This window comes from Sturnira hondurensis, unplaced genomic scaffold, assembly GCF_014824575.4.
Source record: "Sturnira hondurensis isolate 20B ecotype Veracruz unplaced genomic scaffold, ASM1482457v3 Scaffold0007217, whole genome shotgun sequence".
NCBI lineage: Eukaryota > Metazoa > Chordata > Mammalia > Chiroptera > Phyllostomidae > Sturnira > Sturnira hondurensis.
In genome coordinates this window covers 4,786,196-4,796,410 of record NW_028079848.1, presented here as the reverse complement: position 1 = coordinate 4,796,410, position 10,215 = coordinate 4,786,196, and the positions used below count along the sequence as shown (strand labels likewise).

The window sequence follows — 10,215 nt, the reverse complement described above, 5'->3', positions numbered from 1 at the left end:
CGGGGCGGGGCGCGGGGTGGGGGCGGGGGGGGCAGCGGGGGGGGGGCGGGGAGGGGGGCGAGTCCCCCATTTTACTACTACCCAAACTGTAATGGAAGAAAACCAGCGAAGCTCTGATATGGTGACGTTGATTCTCATTCCTCTTGGAGTTTAATTGTCATAGATTTATTAATGATACTTTGATATTTTGGAAGGAGAGAGAGAGAGAAATATCAATGTATGGTTGCCTCTGGTGCGCCCCCTGCCGGGAACTGGCCTGCAACCCAGGCATGTGCCCTGACTAGGAATCGAACTGTGATGATAGTCTGGTTCCCAGGCCCGCGCTCAATCCACTGAGCTACACCAGCCATGGCCAGTTTTCTACGTGTAAGTACAGGTAATGGTTCTCTTTTGGTAGATCTTTTGGGGATGCTTATCTCTGGTATGATATTAAGGCATGGGAATAAAATTGAAAGGGGAGAATTCTGGGGCTACATATGAGCTCTTAGTCTCAATTTCAGTATGCACAAGGAATCTTTGATGAAAGTCAATATTTTCTGATGCACACGCATTATACTTAACAAAGTATTTACACTTACAATTTTAAGTTAGGATCAACAGATGACAAACACGTACTAACCTAATTCTAACCTTTAAATACATGTAGATGTTGAGAGCTAATTAGAAAACCATATTTGTAAAGAAAAAAAAAAGCTCAAATGAAAGGGAAAAAATTGCGAGCAAATGATGGATGAAATAAAGGAAAAGATAGTGCTGCACAGATTACTTGTAAATTTAAAAGGAGATTGAATGATTGGCGATGCTTCATCCAGCTGATCCGCTGTGGCTGGAACACTCCATATAACCGAATAGTGGTTGTGCCCCTGCCTGGCACCTCAGTAAGTCCCTGAAATCATCTGTCGTCGCTGGTGCCTGGGGCCTTCAGAGGTTGAAAGGCCTGGGTTTATCATTCTCGTCAATTTTTTCCCATGTCAACATCCTCCTCAGACCCCCTGGGACATGTTACATAGAGGCCTGCTCAAAGGCTGAAAACCAACAGAAGCTACTGAGTGTATTGCCCACTAAAGAATTTTCTCGTGTTTATTATATGCCAGGGCCTATGCTGGCTTATCAACAATTTAATCTGATGGGGCCCTTGACCTTAAGGTTTTGCTGAAGATGTAAGAAACAAATGAAATCAACACAGGTATCATTTGCTAAGTCGTCAAATAGAAAGTTTTGATATTGGCGGGGGCCAGCGGGGAGACTTCAAAGTCAAGTCTAACTCCTTTCCTTATTCACCACGGTAGTTTATCAAGTCCTTTACCAGGCCACCTCCCACTCGCCCCCTTGTTTCATTTCTCACACATGCAAGCAAAGGTGTATTGGCTGATACACTTTCAAGGTTCACTTCCAGCTGCATATGTATGTCCTGAGGAGATCTCGCCTTCTTCCTCTTTCAAGCTCTTCACTGAGTTTAAGGTGCAGTTTGTAACATTCTGGTATGTGGACAAAGCCAACCTATGACACGTGGAGATTTTACTGGTGTCATTGCTCTAGCGATAAGCTCTTTGGGACCATTAGCTACAGAACAGCCTGTGGTTGGAAGTACTGGCTTCCTGATCTCAGGGCTCAGACACGCTCTGTTCTGGTTTCCTCGGCTTTTACCTCAGGAGAGGAGAACAGGGACCCCTAAGGGTGCTGGGTAAACATGTGCCGAACACAGTAAGGGCTTGGTGTCAACCATCCATCTTGAATGCCTGTTCTAACTTTGAGCGTCAGAAGGTGAGCGTAGGCCCAGAAGACAGGGAGGCAGGGAGAGCCCCCACTCTTGGCCAAGCTCACATACCCAGTAAGTGTTGGGGCTTGGTTTAAACCCAACCTAGAAAGTTCATGCAAACGGTCCTAAGAATCATGTTAAAGCAATGCCCACCTGGGGATCCAAGTTCTCCAACATACGAGAAATGCTGGGCGGACGGAACCCTGTCCTCTCAGTGGGCGCTGACCTCGAAAGCTGAGGCCAGAAATTCCAGTTTGGTGATTCTCAGTCTGCTTGCCCGTTGGAATGGCCAAAAACCCGTCAGGGAATTCTAAAGAGGGGCCATCAAAGTGCTCACGTCCATGGTACCCAGGACCATGCCCATCACTTCTTTGGCTAGTGGTTGCAAGGCACAGAGAGTGTGGTGGGGGAGGGGTGGCTTGGGGACGGGTCAACCAGAAGAAATCCTTGCTGAGAGTCAATCCTGGAAAAGAGGACCCTAAAGGATTTTGCACAGTCCAGACCACCTCTTTTTGGGTTTGATGCAGCTAAGTTACCGGATCCCTGGCAAGAACTCCTATGGGGAAGCCTAAGGCTCCACTCTATTCCCTTTTCAACTGCTTTGGAAACACGGGCATTAGAGCCTCTTGTATTATTAACACTTACATAAAACAGTTCATTGAATGTCAAAAACCCATTTCGGTTTGGAGCACTAAATGGTTAATTGGTACAAGAATTTAAAGACACCATTAATCTACCTCCAATTTACAGATGACAAAACTGAGTATCAGAGGTTCGAAACTGGTCCCCATCTCATAATCCGTAAATAGGGAGGAGGTGCAATGAGAGTTTCGATTCAGGCGGAACTCTGAGCTCACCAGGAAATCGCCTCCCCTTTCACCGCCCAGTCAGGCTTCAGAAGGAGTGTTATTGTTAACCCGAGCCAAGAGCCTAACTCCCTCTCGGGGTAGGGCCGGGAGGTTACAGTCCCGCCCCGGAAGTTTGCCTTACAGAATGTCAATCACTTGAAAGGCGATCTAAGTTTAGAGACCAGAATCCCACTGTGCAGTAAACAGGCCCTCCCCGCAGCCAGGTCAGGTGACTGTATGGAGCGAATGCAGCACCTGCTTCCTGAGCACGCTGACTCAGCGTTTTCTACAGGCCGTCCCAATTTTAGCAAGACCCTGATCCTTTCCTAAAGGTCTCAGACGTCTTTATGTTATCATACCTGGAGAGTGGGGTGCAGCGAATATATTTTTGCGCACGTTTCTCCCTGTAACTTAGAGCGTTACATACTCTTTCTTGGAAAGTGGAAGGGGCTCTGAAAAGAGCCTTTGTGTTTCAAAACGTTTAGGAAACTGAGTTGTCTGTCAATTCACTTGCCCTTGGCCTTGTGGTGGCTCTCGGTCTTCTTGGGCAGCAGCACGGCCTGGATGTTGGGCAGCACGCCGCCCTGCGCGATGGTCACCTTGCCCAGCAGCTTGTTGAGCTCCTCGTCGTTGCGGATGGCCAGCTGCAGGTGGCGCGGGATGATGCGCGTCTTCTTGTTGTCGCGCGCCGCGTTGCCCGCCAGCTCCAGGATCTCGGCCGTCAGGTACTCCAGCACGGCCGCCAGGTACACGGGCGCGCCGGCGCCCACGCGCTCGGCGTAGTTGCCCTTGCGGAGCAGGCGGTGCACGCGGCCCACGGGGAACTGCAGGCCCGCCCTCGAAGAACGAGACTTTGCCTTAGCGCGAGCCTTGCCGCCCTGCTTTCCACGTCCCGACATTGGAAACAAAGGAAGGCCACTGGGGGTGTGAAGAAAACCAGATGAGCCACTCCCCAAAACAGATGATTTGTATGAGTAGGCGGAATATGGCTGCTTTTATAGGCAATTCCTGGGGAGCAAGCAGGGCTATTTGATTGGTTCAAAGGAAATTCAGTGAAGTAGCCAATAGGAAAGCTTTATTTCCATACCTCATTTACATAGGTCAGCCCACGAATGACAGTCTGGGCAATTGCCTGCCAATGAACTGAAAGGCTTTCTGCATCCCTTATTAGCATAAAGGCCCTATAAATACCACACGTTCTTGCCCAGGTTCATTTTATTCTTGGTTTAGTTGCAACCTAAAATGCCGGAGCCAGCTAAGTCCGCGCCCGCCCCGAAGAAGGGCTCCAAGAAGGCCGTGACCAAGGCGCAGAAGAAGGACGGCAAGAAGCGCAAGCGCAGCCGCAAGGAGAGCTACTCGGTGTACGTGTACAAGGTGCTCAAGCAGGTGCACCCGGACACGGGCATCTCGTCCAAGGCCATGGGCATCATGAACTCCTTCGTCAACGACATCTTCGAGCGCATCGCGGGCGAGGCGTCGCGCCTGGCGCATTACAACAAGCGCTCCACCATCACGTCCCGGGAGATCCAGACGGCCGTGCGCCTGCTGCTGCCCGGGGAGCTGGCGAAGCACGCGGTGTCCGAGGGCACCAAGGCCGTCACCAAGTACACCAGCTCCAAGTAGACTCTCAAGTAAGCGGCCTCCTAACCCCAAAGGCTCTTTTCAGAGCCACCCACATGTTCTCAAAAAGAGCTGTGATCAGGAAATGAGTGTCAGTTACAAAAACATACGGGAATAACCCCCAGGGAAATTGTGGGGCTGAAAGACTTAAAACTTCCCCTATTTGTGGTCCTTGCCTCAAACAAGGACTTTGTAAAGGGCGAAAAGAGTAATTAGAATGTGCCCTTCTAAAGCAGTTTGAGCAGCTTGTGATGGTGTGCTTTTTTCCCCCCATTAATAACATGGGAGTGTAGTAAGATGACATGTTAAAAAACACAACTTCACACAAAACTGCAATTTAGAATAATCTGCTTTGTAAAGCCAGTTTCCTTTGGCACCTGGGAAGATAATAAAAAGTTGAGGCGGTGTTAGCGTCCTCGCCGCAACACAGCTGTGCGCGGGCGTCCGCCGGGGAAGTGGCGGAGCGGCGGCCTCATAAGGGCGGCTACGCTAGTGCAGGACTGGACGCCCACCCTCCTGACGGTTTCACGTCCGGTTGGTCCCGATCGCCTCTGGAGCCTGTGGTTCACTAACCACATTTCTGTGCCTTCAGGTTCTTTAAGGTTAGAGAGGGGGAGCAGCAAAGCGGATTGTAAACAGGACTGTGGAGTCTAAAATACGGGGTGGGGGCGGGGGGGTGCAATGCCGGGGTAGAGCAAACACTTCAGTTTCTAATCCTGCTGAGGTTTTTTGTTTGTTTGGTTGGGGTTTTTTTTTTGTTTTGTTTTTTGTGAAGGGCGTAGCACTAGGAAACAGAATTTCCTCCCAGTCTTAGAAGGATATCAGGTTTTGCTCATATCCTCGGCAAGGGTGCCCCTGCGAGACCTCTGATCTCAGTCCTGCTTGGCGTCTTTAGGGGCCCAACACTCCCCGTGTCTCTGTTCTCGCCGATTTCACATTTGGCTCCAAATGCCCAGCAAACTCCTCCGACTCTCGGGAGTGAGAATTTTCCGGTTTTGTGCCTGCAATTTAACTGTGAGCAGATCGTTCACCTCACTAGGGAATTAATAAAGCCCGATGTAAAGTTAAATTTTAAATGGCTTATACAAAGACTAAAAAATTCATCTTAAAATAACAACTGAATCAAACTGAATTTTGGGGCTTTAAATGTGGTAAGTTTTTTAATTGTAACAGAGGAAAAGGACAGCTGTGATTTTAACTAGTTCTTTCAGTGAACAGGTAACATATGAAAAGTCAACAGGGTAATAAGAAACAAAGACAAACTTCTCCACCATTGTAAACCATTTAAAATTTAGTTTATGGTATATAATTTTCTAGGGGGAAATCACATTTGTAATCAAGATAACTTTTTGGACAAATTCAATGGCTTAATTTTGCTTTAAAAATGGGTCTATGACTTTATTATGTATTATTGCCTTAATGGAAAAGGATAATAGCATGGTGTTTTACTTTTCACAAGTCTAGAATTTATTTTCTAAAGAAATATTCAGTAAGTTGAAGTTATTGAATTCCTTTCTCTAGGCTTCCTGGTTAGATGAGGTACATCACATCTTTAAAAATTTTACAATTACAAGTTAGACATTGAACTAAAGTATATTTTAATAGATAATTTCATTACATGCCTTCGGTTTTTATAATGTCACACATCACAAGGATTCAGTGTGTCGGCTCAAACACTGAATTCACGAACTGTAAGAATTGAGATGAATTGAGATGAATTTACTTCAAGTATATTCATGGCTAATCTTCAGGAACCTGGGCAATTTCTACTTTGGAGAGTACAAAATAGGCATCGATGTAACAATTTGATCTATGCAAGTCTCTTACTTTTTACACAGGTTAGGATGACCATAGAGTAACAGGTTATAGAACATATATAGCTGCATTAGGAGAACGGAAATAGACATGCTTATTTTTGCCACTTTCGGTTGGGAGAGGGGATATGCCCTGTGCGCTTGTGGGCCGGCAGACCACGTCCTGTGGCCTGGGCCTGGGACGGGGACAGTGCCTCAGGCCTGGGTGGGGACACCGCACTGCTGGCTGCTGTCTGAAGGGCTAACACTCCACCAAGTACCACAGCCATTGAGAAACACAATATTCACCCACAGAAATGGCTGCGCTTAGTCTGTTTATTAAGAAGTTCCTGTTGGTTAATACAGTGAGTTCAGTGTAATATGTATTGTCTTATTTATGCGGATAATGCAGACTTTAGAAATGATTTTGTCATTATATGATGAAATTGGTCATTATTGGATTCATCATGATATTTATCTAAGGTTTACTGGAATTAATTAAGAAAAAAAACACTACCAGAAAGAAAAAAATTCAGGACTCAAATGAAACTTCCAACATATTGCTGTGCCTTTGCCAGGCTTTAAATCATTTTTCAATAACGACCTGTTTAACTGCAGCCCATTGATCGAATCTTTGAAGCCTATGCTTCTAATTAAGAAAAGCCAATTAGCCCTGGCTGCTGTAGTTCAGTGGATAGAGCACGGGCTGCAAACTGAAGGGTCACCAGTTCGATTCCCAGTCAGGGCACATACCTGGGCTGTGGGTCAGGTCCCCAGTATGGGGCCCACAAGAGGCAACCACAGGTTGATGTTTCTCTCCCTCCCTTTCTTTCTCCTTCTCTCTAAAAATGAATAAAACCTTTAGGGGGAAAAAAGAAAAGCCACTTAAATACTTGGAGTCAAAAGGTTCAAATATTTATTTTGTGATTGTTCTTGTGACTTTTTCACCCTCTTACTCTCTATCTCTATAAATCCTTTACCAGGCCATCTGTCCACTGATGAGTAAATGTGACAGAGGCTAAAATCCACACAGCCAAGCCCTTTAGGAGAGCACAGTGTGGAAGTTGCCATGGGAGGCCTGGTGCAGAGGTGGCTGGCCAAGGTGGAGGTGCCGAATGCGGGTCCCCCAGAGGCCTCCTATACGTATGCTTCCCAGCCAGTCCTGCAAGTTTCTGGGGAAACACTCATTGTGTTGTTTGAAACTTGTTCTCTGTGAGGGCGCACTGTCTACAGTAAGGTTTTTTGCTACTGAAAATAATGCAGAGCCCTGATGCCCGGTTCTGGGACAGTCTGCAGACAGTCTTCTCCCCTCTGTTATCCGTGAATTACCTTTTTCACTTGGTTGGATGAAACCAGCCTGTTGCTTACACACCCTGTTCACATCACAAGTGTGCTAATCATTAGCTAAGTGTCTTTGACCTAGTCTGATGATGCTACCACCCGAGCCTACAGGGCGGCAATAATGATGTGCTCACGAAGATAGAGTGAGGGGTCAATGAAACAGCAGATACAAAACATGTACCAAAAATGGTCTCATGCTTGTAAAATGGCTGCACAACATTGCTCCACGGTGAGGAGAGCACAGCCTCTGGAACCGGCCCTTCGGATTTTCCAGATGCCTGACGCATAGTTTGCAGGGATCCTGCCCCACCCTCTGTCTGTGGCCTCCTTTGTTCCCCTCTCTCCGGATCTGCAGCCAGATTTGCCCACACCCTGCTTTTGCTGGTTTCCTGCCTCCCACGTCCGCTGGAACTCCGCCTCTGATTCTTGTTTTTCCCCCGTCCTCCCTGCCCAGCAAACTCCCACTCATTCCGCAGGCAACTGCTTGGCCCTCCCCCTCCCCCTGAGACAAGCCCCTCCCAGCTGCTCTGTATAACTGCCACCCAGTTAGCACTTGATTGTCATTACTTGTCTAGTTGTCACCCCAGCAGGCTCTGAGTTCTGATTTGGCCACCACAGTATCTGTAGAGGCTGTTACTGAGCCTATATGCACTCGGCGAGCAAACATAACTGAGTTAATTAAATTATTCAATAAATGTTTTTGAATGCCTCGCATGTACCAAGCACCTGTATGCACACCTGAGTGAAGAAAATCACAAACGTCTTCCCTGAGAGCTAGGACTCTCCCAGAATACGATGTAAACCCCCGAGTGAAACGTCTGGTCTGTTAGAAGGTGAATGCCAGGGAGAAAACAAAACAGGACAGAACCGACCAGAGCAGGAGTGTGGGAATGAGGGAAGTGCAGTGATGACTCCGTGAATGGAGTGCTGACCACTGAGGGTCTCCGTGGAGCCAGCTACTTGTTCGTATAAAACCAGGTTTGTCGTTCTTCTTTTTCAGCAGCAGGAAGAGAAATACATTTTGTACTACTCCCAGGAGTAGACTAAGCACTTACTGAAGTGCATTTCCATTCAACTTACTTAAAAGGGGGGAGGGATGACTGCATCTGCCAGGTGGATGAGCACCTGAGAGAAGGGAGGTTTCTGGAAAGTGTTACAACTGCTTCCCATGGCAACAAGGAACTGGAACTCTTCCGCCATGCAAGTTCCTTCCTCTTTCCTTAGAAGCTGGCCACCAAGAACTCACCGGTTACTTTGTCTCCTCACTGAAAAGCAGTAACTAGTTTACCACCGGGCAAATTGCTATTGACCCTTCCGTTGAAAGTTGCAGGACACTGAACAGGTTACATTCACCCTTTAGTTAAGATTATACATAGACTCAAAGGCTCGGGGTGGGGGTTATCCATCCCAAACTGGGAAACTCTCTCTCCCAGCCTTTCTCACTGGTAAATCAGAGAGAACAGTGGCTGTGAGAGGTTAAATGTACTGGAGTCTACAAAGGGCTTAGAGCAGCGCCCGGCGTCGGCCGAAGCTCAGCACACACCCGCCAGCACCCTCATTGTGGCTGTTTGCAGAGTCCAGCACAATGTCAGCTATCTGGTGAACTACAGAAGTGAGTTAATCAATCTCTTTCTCTTTACAGGAAGAACAAACAAGCCTCAGACATGTCTTTATCCACCACTGGTCACTGCGGGACACTGGCATCTCCAAACCCAAGAAATGAAAGACACGAGAAGATAAAGACATTTTTAACAGTTGTGGAAGGATCACTAACAACCTGGCTAAAACATCTTTTTTTTTTCCTTTCCTGAATATAAAAATATTAAATGTTCATTGTAGAAAGTTGCAAAATAAGAAATATATAAAGCCAAGGTAAATATCATACCATATATAATTTATATAATTTTCTAGGTTATTGTACTTAGAAACACGAGTTTCATAGAAGCATTACACTTGTGTAACTGGTCCTCTGTTATTGGCCATTAAGCTTGGGTTTCATCTGTATGCATTATAGCTCATGCAAATCACACATCTTTGTACATAAATCTTTGGTTAAATATTTTATTCTTTTGGGGTGGCTAGTCTGCTAGAAATACTAAATTGCAAGTCAAAATAATTTTTAAGGCTCTTATACACATTGCCACATTTTTACCCAGAAGCACTTTGCCAACTTATAATACCAACATAATATGAAAATTTGTGATACAGCTTTTAATTTACACAGAACCTTTTCTTTCTTTCTTTCTTTCTTTCTTTCTTTCTTTCTTTTTTTTTCGAAGCATTGTTAACCTGACAGGTTGGCCGAACTATTTTGAGGGAAGTTTTTATGTACTTCATCATTACCTAGGGTAATTCTCCCCTGCCCGTGTTTTTATTGGTCATGATCCCATAAGAAATAAACTGCTGGAAAATGATAGACATAACTGCAACAATTGTGTGGGGAGGCATTATATAAAAAAATAAGTAGGATCTTAGATTAAGATTTTTTTTTAAAAAAAACCCTACCCTTTATCAGGTGCCTCCTGCCCAGCCCTCTGTTGGAATAACAAATTGGCTGCTTTTGACTGAGACCATTTTTACCTACATTGTGTCTCGTAAGGTTCCTGAATTCCCCCTTAGAAGGTTTGTCTCAGTGGTAACAGCTGCAGTGCACAAGCCCTCTCCTGAAAGACCGCCCGTGTCTCCCTTGTCTGCAGAATAACTACCAAGATTCTCAGGGAAGCTTTTGGGGACCTCCACGAGATGGATTTTCCCCTGCTGAACAGGCAACCACTGTGGGGTTTCCTTGGCTGCCTCCTGGGACACTGCCCTGGGGAGCAAACTCACGTCCTGACCTCTCACTAAGGCGAGTTCA

At 46.4% G+C, this 10,215-nt stretch overlaps 2 protein-coding genes across 2 annotated transcripts; one reads left to right on the top strand and one right to left on the bottom strand.

The window, feature by feature from the left end:
* Positions 1–285: 285 nt before the first annotated feature.
* LOC118990694 (histone H2A type 1) lies at positions 286–3,661 on the bottom strand. Its single transcript, XM_037051429.1, has one exon. It carries the CDS (start codon positions 3,504–3,506, stop codon positions 3,114–3,116), a length of 393 nt encoding a protein of 130 aa, XP_036907324.1. The 5' UTR covers positions 3,507–3,661; the 3' UTR covers positions 286–3,113.
* Positions 3,662–3,802: 141 nt separating this feature from the next.
* On the top strand, positions 3,803–9,067 carry LOC118990698 (histone H2B type 1-C/E/F/G/I). The gene is made up of 2 exons (XM_037051433.1): positions 3,803–4,238; positions 9,004–9,067. The coding sequence occupies exon 1, from the start codon at positions 3,850–3,852 to the stop codon at positions 4,228–4,230; it is 381 nt and encodes a 126-aa protein (XP_036907328.1). The 5' UTR covers positions 3,803–3,849; the 3' UTR covers positions 4,231–4,238; positions 9,004–9,067.
* Positions 9,068–10,215: the final 1,148 nt, after the last annotated feature.

Coding starts and splice junctions, on each gene's coding strand:
- LOC118990694 (XM_037051429.1), bottom strand. CDS start 3,506: ATGTCGGGACGTGGAAAGCAGGGCGGCAAGGCTCGCGCTAAGGCAAAG.
- LOC118990698 (XM_037051433.1), top strand. CDS start 3,850: ATGCCGGAGCCAGCTAAGTCCGCGCCCGCCCCGAAGAAGGGCTCCAAG.